At 42.9% G+C, this 17255-nt stretch overlaps 1 protein-coding gene across 27 annotated transcripts in view; it reads left to right on the forward strand.

Moving 5' to 3' along the window:
• FGGY (FGGY carbohydrate kinase domain containing) overlaps nucleotides 1–17255 on the forward strand; it is a 264789-nt gene that overhangs the window by 68454 nt on the left and 179080 nt on the right. For 26 of the 27 annotated variants that reach the window (XR_014932893.1, XR_001556977.3, XR_014932894.1 and 23 more), the window contains one exon: nucleotides 6335–6399. Coding sequence is in view for 4 of the 27 variants with exons in the window: in XM_085511841.1 (XP_085367967.1) it covers nucleotides 6335–6399 (65 nt within the window). In the remaining 23 variants the exon portion in view is untranslated. Of the gene's footprint in view, nucleotides 1–6334; nucleotides 6400–16997; nucleotides 17096–17255 lie in introns of all 27 variants that reach the window. The other variant, XR_014932895.1, reaches the window with a different exon arrangement.

Consider the following 17255-nt stretch of genomic DNA (forward strand, 5'->3'; position numbering starts at 1 on the left):
TTGGAGTGTGGTCCAGCCTCACCTTGAATGCCATGGCTCAGCTGCCACTTGGTGGTTTTCCTTATGGAAGAGTCTCTGGAGCCCTGCTGGTTCTCACTGGTAGAGCTGTTTGGTCAGACTTGATACAACAAGTACTGAGACTGCACAGTAAAAATACTTTCCGTTTTCATTATTATAACAGTGTATGTGTGTTATTTCTGGATTTGACATGGTCCCTCTGACACAGCCAGCACTGTCTATGAGCACATCTTTGTCTCTGCTGTAAATGTGTTCACAAGCTCCATAAATATCAATAGTTCTGATTAAATGTAAAAGTCACTCAGTGCCAGTTCTTCTGTATTGGCATTAGGGAAAAAGGGATAGCAGAATAGCTATGAGTTTTGTTTTTGCTGACTGAAACATCACAGCAGCAGAAACGATGACACTTACAGTAAAGTCACAGTCTACCGAAGGATATAATTCCATCATTGCCTGGAAACGTAGCACTTAATGCAGGCATATTTTTCACTCTTGAGGAATATTAAAGCATCTCAGTGAACGAGAATTACTTTGTACATCCAGGAGATCATAGAGCTTATGAATACTTGGTGACCAAAAGGCCTCTTTCCAGTGATGCCGCTTGCACAGACCATCCCTAACAAGCTAACAGAATGAAGCTGAACTATATCCTTCAATTCACATGTCACTGTGTGCCCTCTGCCAATGGGAGTGGCAGGTTTCAATGGGGCTGCGATGGGAGGCTGCTGCTTGATCTCCTGTAGGGCAGTATTCATATGTACAGTGCTCCTGTGTGAGAAACATCACCTTTTGTGCCATACAGTGCACTGATCCTTGGGACAGACTTTACAACTGTGATATGAGAATGGCAGACAAATGAGCAGTTGCATGGCTTAGAAAATTCTGGTGTGGCTTTACAGTGTACGATGACACATCTGGCATCTGGCTTTTTTCCTTTTTGTTCCTAAGTCAACGTTCTTTCTCCAGGGAAATAAAAAAAAATAAATGTCAAGTTGCCCCAAATTATATGGTTTTGGTATTAACAGCATACATTCATCTAGGAAAGTGTAGAAAGTATCACATATACAACCAGCAAACTGTGTTGTTGGCCTAAACAAAAGTGGAAAGTTTGAAGAACAACCGCTGGATAATGTCAGCTTGCCCCAGCGTCTGCTTTTGGAAGCCTCATGCTTTTCTTTGAGAGTTATTATGCCAACACAGAGAATATGAAATGGAAACTAAGAAAGCTATCATTTTCCCTCTTCCCCCTCCCCTTTCTTTTCCTGTTGGGAGTGTTTCTGTTTGCCTGGATAAAACTTACCCATTCCAGTACCTAACTGCTAGCAGGGATTGCTTGCCAGCTTGGGAAGTTGCAGTGCAGGCTGCCCCTAAATAGCTCGAGCCCAACTGCAGAGCACCTGCTAGTTGATTGGGAGACAATAAAATTCAGGGCAAAGGCTTCCCAAACACAAAGGCTTACTTGTGGAAAAAGACTTTGTTGATCTTGGATGAAGTTGTAACCACCATTTGATGACTTTAGTGAGACGTTGTATGGTGCACTAAGTCCGTACATGTGTTTCTGTGTGTGAAAAAACAGCACCTGAGCTAAACAGAAGAGACCAGAACCAAACCAAGTCTCCTCCTAACGGTCTTTCTTCAGACGTATTTTATGGAGCACTCCTGAAAGGACTTTTTGTGTAAGTCCATTGGAAGCTCTTTCCAAGGCTGTGACCAGAAGGAGAGTGCCAGAGCCTGTGGCCACTGCTCGGTTTGCAGCTGGGATCTCCCAGCTTCCCAGCTCAGACACTGGTCTGGCCCTGTAACAGTCATTAGCCTTGCTGGGAGATGGAGGAGCATGGAAAAGGAGGCTTTAGAGAAAAATATTCTTCACTTCCTCAGTCCCTGTTCATTCAGCTGCTACCATGCACTGCTGCACCTTTAGCTTTGCACTGTGCCTTCTGGCTGCTGGACTCTTTGAGGCATTTATCCCTTCTCTTGGAGCCAGTTGTGCGTTCTGACTCATTCAGTATTGTGTTTGTGGTTTATTTTATGGGGTGAAGCAACTGGGATAACCCTGTGAAGATCAAACTCAGAGTACTGATCAAAATCAGGGTACTTTTGTATGACATACAGTTGCAGTGTTAATGTCTAAATATGTTTAGTGATAATACTGGCATCCATTTGTTCTTTACAGAAGTATGCTTGTTGTGAAGGGTGGACAGCAACAAGTTTTCATTAGCGGTGGAACTGCTAATTAACCTATTAAATTTCAGAAATCAAGTTTGAAGGGGGTAGCTCTAAACTGCCAGGATTCATCGAGCTGTTCCCTGGAAGGCATTGGTTTAATCCAGACCCCACTGGAGTCTGTGAGCATCTTTTTGTTTTGCTGACTTGGTTTCCAGTAGAGGATTATGAAACTCTTGGACATCTCTCGGTCATGCTGACTGATATCTGGAGGATCTCCTTGCTCCTCTCTTTTTGTGGTTCAGCTTCAGTCTGACAGAATGATTTTGACTTTCAGAGATAGACAACTAAGTGAGCTGAGGCAAAATTTCAAACAGCATTGCCCAGGATATTTATGGGGAACAAAGCCATGCCATTATCAGATACGTTCTGAATACTTGCAGGAGCTTTTCAAGAGCCACTGCGTCCTTTCCAGCAGCAATATGGGGACTGTTGCTTAGACCGGAGGAGAGCCTGCTCAGCAAACAAGTGGGATCTGCCTTTGGGAAGGGCTGCCTGCTCCATCCATGCGTGCAGGAGCTGGTCAGGAGCCAGCGGTTACTACTTACCATCCTGCTTACTTACCTTTTTTTAAGCATTGCAGCCAGAAATGAGTTATTTCTTACCGTTGTGCCAGGCAGCACCTCTGAACTCTTGCCGAGTTTGGGATTTACCACCCCATCACACACATACAAGGCCTTTTACCCCAACTGGGTGCCAGAACAAACACAATCCACGCATGCAGATGTAAGGCACCCAGGCTCAGGCTGAGGGAAAGCCATGCAGTACACTGATCACACACAGCAAGCTGATCTTTTGCTGCAGTTTTTGCTGAAAACCTGGTGGTTAGTGAGGGCTGGATTCGGAGACGTTCAGTATGGAGCAGGACAAGCAGAGCTGACAAACTGGACGACTGCCCGGTGTGCTACAAAAAAGGCAGAGAAAGACAGAGCCTTTGGTATCATTCAAGAGCTTGACTGTTTTTTTCGGTAGGTATTTTTCCAGTTCACAGCAGGCCACTGACACTAGAAAGTGCAGCAACAGCAACCTCAGTGGTGAAACTGCCGATGTTACAATCAGAGGGAGATAAAGTGAAGTATTTGTTGGAGGGGCAGTACCAGGAAATGGCTGAGACATCACATGACGGAGGATGTGCTCTGTGTAGCAGAGGGATGTATTTACTTACAGGCTAGACTTCTACCAGTCTCGACCGAAGGCTCTTTTGGCTATAGTTATTTGACTTACCTGAGCCACTCGCAGTAGGAAGTGATTATATAGATAGTAAATACCTACCCCACCCTCGGCAGGCAGACAGACTCTTTGCCAAAATGGTCTAGCTCAGCTTTACAGAGCATAAAATATCTTACCTTCCTTGTGAATACCATCATTTCAAAGACAGTAGAAGCTGCTGCTGTTCCAGTAAACTGCTCCATTTCTTGGCATTCGGTCATAGTGGAGAAATCCTCTCAGATTTACCTCTTACCATCACCCGGAACACAAATCATACATGAAGAATAAGCCTGGAGCTTTTCTAAGGTACAAATCACACCTGCCCCCAATGATAACAGCCCCCAGGCCCCCTGGCAGGCAGGGAAGTTGCCTGTGATGGAGGATCCTGACAGGAGCTTCACGCAGCCATTCATTGAGGTGCTAAATAAAGACTCCAAGTGAATTTTTCCTGGACTTTTCTATTTTCTTGGAATGATAGTTGCAGCTTAGTTAGCACGTATAACACGCTTCATGGTGATTAGCTGTTGTTAATTAATGAACAGGTTTCATATATTAAGCAAAGTGCCTGAGACATTCTGTGTACTTTATCGTTTTTAACAATCATGTTGCTATTGTTGGGATTCTTAACTCTGAATTCTCTTCTGAATAAATAGATGAGACTTCACCAGAATCCGTGACCTGTACCACAACTGAGCGTTAGCAAAACCCTGCGGCTTCTCACCAAAACGAGATTCTGATCTTGCTTACATCAAAATGTCATTGGAAAAGGCCCGTGAAAAACCAGCAGATTTATGCTGCTGCAGCTAAGAACAGAATCTGACCCAAAAGAGGTTTTTAAAATAAGAGGACTTCTTTTGAGTTAAAATGATGATGTTCTCCTGTTGGGCTGTAGGAATAGGTGAAGAAAGAAAGGGAAGCAGAGAAGAGCTGTGTCAGGGCTGTCAAGTCTACACAGATGGTTTAATTCAGTTCATGTTTTTGGTGTATGTGAGACTTCAGATGCTGGTACTTCAGACGCTGGGATGGGCTGGAACAGTTCATTTAGCAGAAACTGAAGTGAAAATTTCATGTTCTTCAAAGGTCACTTAGCAGAGGTCGGGGAGTAATTCTTCATTGGGTGCCAAAGCAGTGACTCCTTGCTGAAGCAGACCTGATCTTTCCGTGTGCGTGGGGCTCGTGCATTGCTGTTGCCTTCCCTGCACACCACATGCTTGCTGCTGGGTTTAAATGGGCTTAGCAGAGAACACAGATAAGTTAAAAGGGATTTGTGCTCCTGTTCTCCTGGATCATCAGTCACGTATGTAGAGTGTTAAGGACAGTGTGCTGCATTGGGCTCAGCGAAGGATTTTGATGTACTAAGGTGGAGATCCATAAAGGAAACAGGCACCCAGCTCTGAGGCTGGGATTCAGAAGCTTTAATTAGGATGCTGCTTTGCCTGCACACTGAGTTGGGGGAATTCAGTACCTAATAATGGGGCTCATGTGAACTGATACTCTGAGCAGGGGGATTGAGTTAGTGAGCTGGAAAAATGCTGAAGAAAAGGATAAATTGCTGCGCTTCAGTAGGCACCTAAACCCTTTTCTTGGATCTGACCCTGAAGCTGAAGTTTTAGTAATATGTACCAGTCAGCCTGTGTTTACAATTCCACTGAGTTTCCTTAGGGAAATAAATCAAATTAAACTTACTTTCGTTTGACCCTGTTATTAAAGTAAAAAGCTGAGCACCAAAGTGTACTGGAAGCCCAGTGTTAGACTGGAGCCACACTTCCCTTGTTTCTGTTCCATTTATGAATGCCCTTCATCAACTAATCGCTGTTTGGCACAGTATTAAATTTAATCACTGAGCTCCAAAACGTTGTAATGTGTCTACCTACTCCATGGTTCCATTTGGATGGAAATTTTCTATCTCGTTTAAAGACTATTAAAGCCCAGTCTTTCTTGTGCAGAACAAAAGGGCGTTGTTTACTTTGTTTTGCATTATTTTCCTATGCAACAAAAGATTATTATTCTGTCTTCTCAGTGCAGAGATGTTGTGAACATGTCGACCTCCTCTCTCCTTGCTTTTCTTTCCCTGGGTGACTAGAAAATAGTGAGATCTCCCTCATGCAGAAACTTGTGGTTGAAATGCACAAAAATAAATGTTATTTATCTAAACCTTCAAGGTTTTCCTAATGAAGGTATTAATTAAAAAGTTACTGTGAGTGAAGCATAATTGAATGAGGAAACACTGTTAGAAGGCACAGGAGCAGCTGTGATGAGAATCGTGCACATTTATGATTAAGGATGAATGTTTCGTGATATAAAAGCATTTGGTTCAGCCAAACCTTTCGACCTTATAAGAGAAATACAGTAACCCCATCAACGTGTATTTAATCCTATTGTTGCCACCACACTTTAACCTATGGGGAACAGCTGTTTGGATCCTTACAGCTGGGCAGGCTGTAGGCAGGAGAACAGGGTGCTTGGCTTTTTGAGAGCCAGCAGCCCATTCTCAGTGGGTTCGTTTTCTAGAGACCCATTTATTGAATGAGGTGAGGTGCAGATTATGACTCACTCTGCATAGGTTAAGTTTTTAAAAATCAACCTATATTCATCTTTCCGGCATCTACACAGCTGCATAATGTATTCATTATCTCTTGGGTCCCATTAACCCTTTCAGAGGCTTAAAAGTGATCTGTATCACAACGCTGACGTTCTTATCAAGTGGATTTGATTTGTTTCTCTTATATCAGCGGTGAATTAGTGAACAGGGTAGATTTTACTTTCTCTGGTCACGGAGCAGTTCATCAGTCTGGTTTTGGACTTTTCCTCCTTTTCTAATAGCACTCATAAAAGACGTGTTGTTTGCTGTGGGTGTTTACTGATTCATGACTGTGTTTTCCAGGTCCCATCTGGATGAACCAGGTACCCTTCAATCTCTGAGTCCTCCAATGGTCTTGCAGCAACACTGTAAGTAATCATCGTTGATTATAAACAGCTTTTCAAGCAGAATTTTGGTGCCAGTCCAGCACATTTTATTAGCTGAAACATTTCCTTGTATTTCCCACTTGTATTGCAACCTACTTTTTATGGTAGATTTAAGAGTATGGGAGCAGTTTTGTTGTACCTGAAAGGCCTTTAAAAGGACAGAACCACCTCTTCACCCTCTCCACCCATCTCCTTCCCCATCATCCCTCCTTTCAAAGAGAGAACATCAGGAAGTTTGGGGATTCAGATGTCATTTCTAAACCAGTGTTAATAAGGAAGGTCTACTACACTGCTGGAAATGATGTGCAACCACTTGTTCCTGTATTTCATCTCTCCTTCCTCTCAGGAAACCCAGACTTCAAGGGAAGGAAGTCCCCAAACGATCCTTGTACATATCATTAGAAAAAATGGTGGTTGCTTAAGAGAAGGGTGTTTACCTTACGTGCACGGCTCCATTTCTCCACCTATCCCTCTACCATGCATGCTGCAAATAATGACAGCTGTTACAGGATTGCTATACAGGGTGCACACAAGGAAATGAAGCTTCTCTTTCTTTGACCCCTCGTCTGTACTTCTAACTCAGCAGAACTTTTCTTCCCTGGTAATATGGCTGGAATAGAGGAGGGACTGTGCCTTCTCTTAGTACTGTGGGTAAATGAATACTACGAAACCTTTCCTCTTACGTTGAATCAAACACTGAAATTAATTTACTTCCTCTCTGCTCATAAATACTACATGTCAGCTTTCTGCAAGCTGCTGTATGCCAACATGCTTGCAGAGATTCCTACAGAAAGGAAGTGGCAAAACTGTGTGTGAGATTATTTGCAGCAAATTAATGTGTAAAATGAACATAGGCCAGGTACTCGTCTGTGTCTTTACTCGGGAAACACATATTATCCCGTGACATTCATGACCAGTCATTTCTAAACTGAAAATGGATGTTGCAGAACACAAGTAGGGAACAGATTGGAACCGAGTATAAAAATACATATGCTGTTTTGCAGCTCATAATAAAACTTATGAATACGGATGAATAATAGATGCATTTAAAGGAAATTATGATCTGCTACTGTTTAATTCTTGAAAGAAAAAAGCAAATTTGCTTATGAATTCTCTGTAATGGTTTATGCTTCAAGACAGAACAATGGATGCTTGATACGAAACTCACTGGAATCAATAAAAAGAGCCCCGTTTTATGCCCCACATTTGTAGCCTGCACAGAAGTCTGTTATGGCAGCTGCCACCTTTACTAGCTCACCAGGCTTCGGACCAGCTTCCTCCAGGGCTGCAGCAGTAACGGCTCTTAAGTCTGGCTGAAACAGCCCAGTATTCCCTGGGGACCCGGCACAGAGGTGGACCTGTAACACTCACCTGTGTGTTACATCAGTAAGTCTAGTATGTGCCGTTCCAGTTGTAGCTCTTGTAAATTAAACAGAGAAATAAGCTGCTCTTTCGCTTCTTGCCACTGCTGAAATGTGATCCAAGGCTCAGGTAGATTCCAGCTGTGATCTCGCTCCGTGGTTATGAACATACATTTATGTTCTCAAGACATTATAGCTCTTTCTACACAGGCAAAAATTGTAAAAACAAAATGAACAACGTTCTCTGTGTACAGTAGAGTTATTTAAAGCACCTGAGGGTTTGAACATAAGCAGACACTGTGTTCACATACAATATAAGCAGGACTTCTGGGTTTTGGCATTTAAAATGACAATTAAAAATACAGCAGGCATGTTTCAACAACCTTATGGGATGCCAGAAGCATCCAGAAAAGGATTCTGGACAAAAATAAAGATTCACAAAACAAATTCTTCTCTTCTTTTTGTTTCCTACCTCAGGTTTTACTGTGGTGTGTTGTGATACACCGTGAAACTCGCCTGTTGTGTACCTTTAAGCATCATGGTGTTTACACTTATGTAGGGCACCTCCTGTTGTGACTGTTTTATGGGCATTAAGCTCAAGTGAGAAGAAGAACCTGAATCACAAATGAAGGATTTAATTATAAGGCTCTTCTTCCTCAGTAATTTTTTTTCCTACCACTTGTAAACCTTTGACCAAAAGAACAGGGAGCTGAAGGTGAGTTGTCTGCTTTGGTTCTTTGTACCTGAATACTCCTTCGTCTTTTGGAAAAATGCTTTGAAATCAGACATTGAGTGAAATTTCCTCCAGGATGCTCAGCGTTTTTCCTGGCCTTAAGAAGGCAGACCAACTACAGGGTGGTTTTGGATACTCCTGAAATCTCTATCTCATTTCGGCCTTGTCTTCTGTTCTGCTCAGTGTTCTGTATTGACACCACTTAAGCCATCAAGAGAAACATCTCCCAACACTCAGCCAGAGCAAATCCCTCCCCAGCTTCCCTGGGTCTCACTCAGTCTTCTCCTCTCCACAGGAATCAGCCATGTGTAGCTCCTCTACAAAAAGGTTTTTTGGTGTTCACAAGCAGTTTGCATGGCTTCTTCATAAACACAAGAGGCCTAGGAACAGTTTGTCTCTTCTTTCTTTTCAGTGGGTGCCCAGTGCTGGGATGGTTTTTCAGGAGTCAGGTGAACGTGGTGTTCCTGACAGCCCAGGGGGAAGTAACACATTCATTGGTGATCCAGCATCCCAGTGTGAGCAGACAGAAAAGGAAACGTCCAATGTATGCACACAGACAACTCACAGTGATTGGGAAAGATATCTGCCAGAAAGGAGGGAGATACAGCGTATCTTAGGGTTACATTTGTTTCCTGTGGTGGTGCATTTGCTTTGTTTTAGTTTTCCTTTCACCTTCCACTTACCAGAATTCATTACTGCGTCTGTAGCAGCTGCTTCTCCCCTTTGCCTGTATGTATTTCCTTCAGTGAGGCAATAATTTCACAATCTGATGAATCCAGAGGCAATCTCTTTTTACCTCTCCACCTCGCTAGTTGTAACCTCTTGCTCCTGACCCTGCCCGGTTGCAATACCACGCTGTGAAACAAAGTTCACTGGTGCTTCTTTTGTCCCAGCACATTTATTTTTCACCTCACACTCCTTCCCTTCTCCTTGGGTTCTTTCTCAGTGTAGCCCCAGCAGCAGTTTTGCCCATAGAGCACATTCCCCAATGCCCCTGCTGAAATCTTCACCTCCTGGAAACATTACCTCAAGCTCACCCCTCACAGAGGTGCTCATCACAAAATGAAGTTCAGGCTCTTTGAAAAGCTGTTTCAGGGGCTACAGTGGGCACAAAATGGGGTGTGATGTTAACACATCCTCCGTGCAAGGTAGTTTGGGTGTTAATTGTAGTGAAACTGCTGTGGTGGATAGTCTTTCTAGCTATGAGTGATCTTGTGTGCTTACTCGTTGCAATAGCAGCTATGTGACTTTTTCATTTATACAATCAACTTGAAACTTTCCTGATGAAATAAGGTTTGTAATTGCTGCTGTCAAAAAATCATAATAGGAAAGGCAGTTGCAATATGTCTCCAGAATTCTGTCTTGAACTCCTATACCTTGCTTAGCACTGCAGATCTCTTCTGCTATGGTGGATAAGTGGAGCTGAGCTGAAAGTGGAGCAGATTTGAGTAAACCCTTTCACCTGCACAGCAAGGCAGAATCACTCCTTGCCTTTTATTTGCTCGTGCTTCGCCCATGTTAAGTCACAACCAACAAAACTTCATCTCCTTGGGCAAGTGTACCACAAGCCAGTGCACCTCTGTCTTAGCACATTTATCTTACTGCTTAAGACAGTTCTTCACACTCCCTGACATTTAATCCTATGGGTATTTGTAGGCTGTTGTGTCTGCCCTTATTGTTGTTTAACCTAGCAATAAGCATTTAGCTCTGTCCTCATAAATCATTTCCCTGGCTAGAATGACTGCATGTGCTCCAAAGTATGAAAAAGCCAGGCAAAGCCTACCGTTTAAATGACTACACCCACAGGATTTTATTGGTGGCACAAAATCAATGCTCAAGCCATGATTTCATTCCTATTTAACTGCATGGTCTTTTACTGGTTACACTGACCTAAGGAACTATATCAGCACTTCTCCAGATTTTTTTTTTCCTGTGTTGTCCTACATACTCTTTGGATTTGCTCCACTTCTTTCCCCAGCTTTAAAACCACCAGTTTAGGGCCCCTGCCCTTTCTACTGCTGGAAGCAGCCTTTGCTTCCTCTTCCTTTGCCCCTCACTGAAGCACTTCTGTACAGCCAGAAGTCAGTTCCTGCACGGAAGCCAGAAAGTGGGCTCTCAGTGCACCACCTGGGCTCAGCATCTGGTAGGTGCAGAGAAGTAGGGAAATGAGGAGTCACAATCTGGATACAAACCTCTTCTAAGATCTGTGTCAAGAACTCACCAGCAAGCTGAGAGTACATGGAAAATACTTACATTTTTGCCTGCCACCGCCACCTCCTCCCAGTTAAGTATCTCAGTGCTGGGGCTTTCTGTGCACCCCTTTTGGGGACCTCCCTATGCTTTGGGAGGGGGTTCTCTGAACTGCATGTGTATGAGTTTCAGGAGCTTGGTGGTGAATCCAGATTATGATGTTGATTAAGGATCTTCTGAAGATATCATCGCTACATGTTATCACCTGGATCAGGCATCATTCAGGAGAGCCCTGAAAAATGCAAGAAAATCTCTTGGTGGGCAGACTGACCAATAGGTGCCTATTGCAAACTTTTGCTTCTTTTGGACTTTTTGGTTGTGGTTACAACCACAGATATGAGAAGGACCAGAGAGATCTTTCATCTAGCATATGATATCATCGCATCGATACAGGGTATCCTACCACCACACGCACAGTAAGAGTGTTCTCTTCCTAACTTGTTGAAGTTTGGGAGTTGCAAAATGATATTGCAAACAGGAGTCAGGATGTGACCGAAAACATTTCCCTTCCTAAAAAAGTAAATAAAATGTAGACAATCATCAATTCCATTATCTCTTTCTTTCCTACTTGCATACTCATTGTAACTGCCCTCCTCTCACCTCATTTGTTACTGTGTTAGATGCAGCTTATTACTTCAGTGCATTTTCTTTCAGGACCCTTTTGTCTCTGAGTTGGAATAACTGTCCATTTGCCTTGTAGCAGACGACTTTGGTTCTGAACTTGGAATAACTTGTTCAAAAGCTACGTCATCCCTGAGCTGCAGACCCACCCTTTAAAACTCAGAACATTTATTTTTACTTTTCTGATGTCTGAGTTGTCTTCAGACATGATTAAGAGAGTCCTATATAAGCATGAGTTAAGTTAAACTGTGTAACTGTGTCTGGGGAGTTTAGTCTTGTTTAATGGCTTTGTTCAGTTATTCTACCTGTTCATTATCTTTGCATAAACATTAAAATCATATAATCATTACATTTCCTCCTCTGAAATAGGGAGATTCTTATAGCAAACTTAACCTTGTGCATGTTCCTTTGTTTCCATGAGTATACACATGCACTTTTCTATTTCATTGAGTAACTCCTCCAGCCATAATTTTTCCACTGTTTGCATCTCTCCAGATGCATGGCAAGCACAGCAGAATTCCAAGTGTAACCAGAAAAGAGAAAAACCGAGTTCCTCCCTCAGATCTTCATCATCACGGAAATGTTGTGTCCCTGTTGAAGCAGCTGATGTTCAGCAAACTGCATTAGAATTTTCAAAGCCAAGGCATCATTTTCTGAAAACTGATTTCCTAGGACCAAAAATAAGAAAGGAGAAAAAATTCAATAATCTGGGAGTGAGGATCCTTCATTTCATGCTGGTTAGTAGTTTAGTAAAGCTTTAGCTATGTGCATACGTACTCAGCAGGAAGGGTTATTGCCATGCTCTTTTACGCTCTGACACCTGTTTTCATATTCTTTTTTGGAGGGCATTTTTTCACCATGTCCATTTGATCTGACCTCTCTTACTGACTTCTCATATTCCTTCATTATGTATCGATCATGTTATGATGATGACCTCTCTGAGATACAAGCATTAAGTGTTGAGGCAGCCCTTTCACATGCTGCGCATTCATCAGAGTAGATCAGAAACAGAGCTGAAATCCTTTCAGAAAGTGGTGTTGAACATTTAGAATGATCCAGAGTAGGTCTCATTGGTAACATCCTTGTTATCGCTGCCCTTTCTTCTTTAAAAATCAAAATGACTGAAATAGGCTGCCTGATAGAAACAGGTTTCACAGTAGTATTGCTGGAATGAGTATAGAAACAGCACAGTTTAACAATAGTCCAGTATCTGCAAAAATATGCTATGATTCCTCTGACCTCCTCAATGAGCTGTGAGCATATTATAGGGACAAATGTTGTGGGACGTAGCTGTATTACCTTTGTATTGGTTTTGTGAATCTGTTCCAGCTTTTTTCTGCCATGAAAATGTGGGAATTCCTGATTTAAGGCTGATCCTATGAATTGCTAAATGGCCTCATGCCCATTGACTCAGGAAAGAATACATAAACTGGGTAAGCAACAGCTAATTAGATCCCATATAACATCTCTTCGTCCCGCTTCTAGAGGAGCCATGTTATCTCACAACTAATTGAATGTCTCGTCACTTGCTTTTAATCCATCCTCTGCTGAAGGCAGTAAGAGTTAATGTTCTGATATTCCTGGGGAAGGAATTAGACCCTGACTCCAGCAAGTTAGTTCCTCTGAGCAGATGGGTGTGTAAATAATGCAGCCAGAGCAGGAGTTCTGTGAGAGTCACAGTCTGATGGTAGTTCTCTCAGTCCTGCTCAGGAGAAGACATTTAGCAGACAGCAGAGTGGGCTGATCCATCCTTTCCAACAAGCAGAAGGATATATTTCTGTGGCTTACTCTGCAAACATCTTTGCCTCAGAGGCTGTACATTTAGAGCACCAATGGTTGAGGGAAGTGTAGGAAGGTTTCTGTCTACATCTCAGACCATTTCTAAGCAAATAATCACATACTAGAATTCAGCTGACTTGAACATAAAATAGAATTCATTTAAAAGGCTGCAGCTTGTTTAAAATTCAGGATGTGTTGAGAAAACTTCCATTTTTTTCTCAAGCTTTGGTTATACTGGGAGCTGCAGACACAAAATGATTGCTACTTCTTACCTGTAGCTGAAGAAGGAACTGTGCATCTCTTGACGTCAGACATCACTTTAATCTGTTCACAGCTTGTTTTGTTTGTCTCTGTTTCATTTCCCTTTACTGTGTTAAGTCCTGACCCTGAAAGGTGAGGAAGTGAAGGAAATTGAAGAGTGAAATTTGGGGAGTCTGACACTAAGAAGCCAAGGGAACCACAAGGCAGTCTGTCTGGTTGTGAGATGGAAATGTAAGTCGACTCCTCAAATTAATTACTTTGGAACCCACTTACTTGTGACTGTGGACTCCCTTAAGCATAAGTCTTACATTATGTCACCGAGATGGCATTTGTGCTTGATTTATGTTGGCACAAAGCTAGCTATAAACGGCACATGTGTGCCCATAGTCGCCCCATTTCAAACAGAACATGTTTTTAGAAGCAGGAAACATGGCTGCAGCAGGAGCGCACCAAGCCTCCGCTGTGTCAACAGCCTCACAACTGCAGGTATCCAGCATCTGTGCGACGCATTCATTTTTCTCCTATTTCAACTCAGTCAGTAACTTGGAACACCATTACCAGAGATTAACGGTTGGTTGATGGAGCAAAAATGACTTATTAGGTGAAATGTACTTCTCTGAAGATGTGTATCTGAACAAGAACCACAATCCACGTCTTAATCTTTTTCTTTCATCCTCTATCGAAGCTGTGGCTAGTATTTCATGGTGATAAACTCTCTCTCATTTTTTTTCTCCCTTAGAGAATGAGGCCACACTATATTAATTATAACTGGTTCCGTAGTCACATCATTTGTCTTTCAAAAGGTATGCTCCTTTCTGTCCAGATAAATACAAATCCTTCAGGTCATGTTCAGGGAAGTTCAAACTCCTCTCTGTTTCTTATAGTATGTTAAAAACAATTTGATACATGTAAGCAACGTTCAAGATTTCTTGTAGGAGGTAAGTAGGCAGATGTAAATAAAGAACAAAAATCGAAGAGCATTTTTGATGACCAACATAACTGTATTATTTTTGTTGCTCAGATGCATTTACTTGCTTATTCAGTCTTTGTGTGAACAGTGGGGAGCTATCAATAGGCACAAATAGCTTTCTCTATGGTTCTTCATCCACTTGGATCTGCTCTGCCTTCTAAATAAGAAAAAGTCCACCTTCTAAATAAGAAATGCTGTTTGTCAATGAAGATTGACTTGAAATAGGAACTACGACCAAATGGAAATGTTTTACCTGGTGTGTTGGAAGCCAGTAGTAACCTGATGGATGTAGTTCAGTGAATGTAGGTAATCTCTGAGACAATTTGAGTAAGATACAGGAGTAAGATTGTTGTGTTACTCACTGAAGATTTACACTCCCTTCAGAGATGGTGTGAGAATGCATTTCCATCAGGAAGATTTTCTCCTGTGTCTTCCTTGCTTATTTTCTGGGTTGGTATTTTAACATCTGTAAATTAGTGCCCTGCACAAGAGAAGAGGGCAAAAAAGTACTGTCATGCATAGAAATGCATGTTGGGTCCCTTGATGGGAGCTGGGGGTGCCCCAGGGAAGCCACAATGTCATCTCAGCTTCATGAGCATCAGGCACAGGCACCGCTGCCTTTGGGAGCTGCAGTCATCTCCCTGCCAGAGCAATTCTCACAGCAGTGTGACCCTCAGATATGGGCAGATCTGCTTAGGAGACCAAATATTCTTTCTGATAGGTAAGAATTGCAATTACCAAAATTCTCAACGTACTCCAACTTCTGGCATTATGACAATGCTTGGGATAAATGTGTCCCTTCAAAGTTTCTCGCATCCAGATCTTGTGTCTGTGCTCCTTTTGCACTGGCTGCAAAGTGTTCACACCAGTGGACTTTACTGGGATGATCAAGTGTTGCTGCACCTGGAATTTGTTTGTGCCATTTGTAAGAAATCTGAAAGCTGGAAGGTGTCCAGAGGTGCATGTTAGAAGATTCTGGAAACCAAAGTGCTTTCATCTGAAATAAATACAGCTCATGGTGCATATTGTCCTTTTGTATTTGTGCAGTGGCAGCGTGGCTTTAATGCTGAGCATTACTAAAACCCCCAACTAGTTCTCATATTTTATAATCCTTATGCAGACCATCTTTAATTTTTATTTTCTGCGTGTAGTTGCAATGAATGTACATGATAAATGTGGAGCAGTCAGAACAGGATATTAAAAAGGAACGTCTGGGGTGAGCGTGAGTAGGACACGGACGTAACAACTCAGAAGCACACGCTGTTTGCTGACGTTTGTCAGGAAGGGAATGGCATTATTGCTCTTTTTACCCAATTCCCTGCCTGGAATCCCAGCCCAAGCAGATGTGTTGGCAGAGGATGAGGTCGGTCATGGTGTCTGCCAATGGCTTCTCCTGAGGGTTTGAGGTGATGCTGCTGCTCCCACCTCCAGCTTTGTCTGCTCCCGCCTGGCTCTGGAACACGCTGCTCCATCCCAGCTGTGTGTGCCCACATTTGGGTATTTGTGAAGCAGACTCAATTCAAACCTAGGCGGGAAGCAGCAGCTTCATGTAACTGGACCTTGTTTCAATCTGCATGTGGATAATCCGGAAGAATAAAAGCACTTATACTCCTTTTGCATGTAAAGCATGGAAGGTTAGAAAGATGACCTGCAAATTGTCAGCCGTGCTGGTCAGAGGGATGCACAGGTCACACTGGAAGGTTGCCCCTGAGCCTCTACAACTACAGGCAGCTCCAGCCCCCGTGAAACCGCCCCTGCTCCCTGCCTTCCCCCAGACCCTTCAATCTTCCTTATCTCCCATACCCCTCATCTGACCCCTTCAGTCCTGCTTTCAAAGAGTCTCCTCCAGAAGCTGTCAAGAGATGCAGGAAGGCAAGCAGGGGTTATCTCTGAATGCAGGTTATCTCAGGGCTTGCTCTCAAGAAGTCTGTGGGCAGTACAAGTTATCCCCTGCTGGAGACGAGCAGGGGCTGGGCTGCTCCGTTCCGTGGGGCCAGCTGTCTTGTGGATACGGGTGAAAGATGAGAACTCTGAAAATAGTGCTAGGGTCGTCCCAAAGCCAGAAGGAGGTGCCTGTGATTGGGAAACGTGGAAGGAAAGATATTTTCTTCTCATGTATTTGGGGACTCTGAACTAGCTTCCTGGGTAAGGAAGGGCTTCCTGGAATTCTTCGGAGTGATTTTATACCCAGAAGGGAATTATTTGATGCCGGTTCCAATATAAACATGAGATTCAGCTTTGCAGTGAGACAGCCCTGTGACAGCCCCCTTCCAAAATGTAATCAGTAAAGTTTTCCCCTGATGCAAACTCTGTGTCTGATTCCAAGTTGGACTCCTGCTTGCTCACTCCTCGGCTGGCTTTGCTGAAACTTCACAACATTTAGTCTTGCTTTTCCTTGCAGTGCTGAGTCACTCTCTGATTTGAGTGAGAACTAACACGTTTGTTAGCCTAAGGTTTGTGAGCCTCTGTCTGAAATCCAAACGAAAAAGAAAATGCAATGTCAGCTTGCTCAAAAATAAGTTTTTAGAAGTATTGTGCTGCACAACTCTTTTGTGTGAAACATTTGTACAAATATTGTTTTCTCTGTCACTTCTGGCCACTTTAGCTATGCCATGGGAATCTGGACTATGGCAGATTCGGACACTTGAGAAGCATGACCAAACGAGAAGTGAGGCTTAATTGGGTTGGAATAGATTTTTCCAGGTAAGAGGTGGCTCTTCAGAAAAGGCAACATCTCATTGTGTCTGCTGTTTTCCCTCTGTCCTATAATGACCTTTAAGATTTTATGTCCCATCTCTTTTTGACTGTTGTTTAATGCACTAGTTGGGGTGTGTAGCAAACACTGGTCTTGAATAGCTCTTTA

The sequence above is a fragment of the Coturnix japonica genome, chromosome 11 (genome assembly GCF_054131305.1).
Source record: "Coturnix japonica strain WE chromosome 11, WE-NBRP24, whole genome shotgun sequence".
NCBI lineage: Eukaryota > Metazoa > Chordata > Aves > Galliformes > Phasianidae > Coturnix > Coturnix japonica.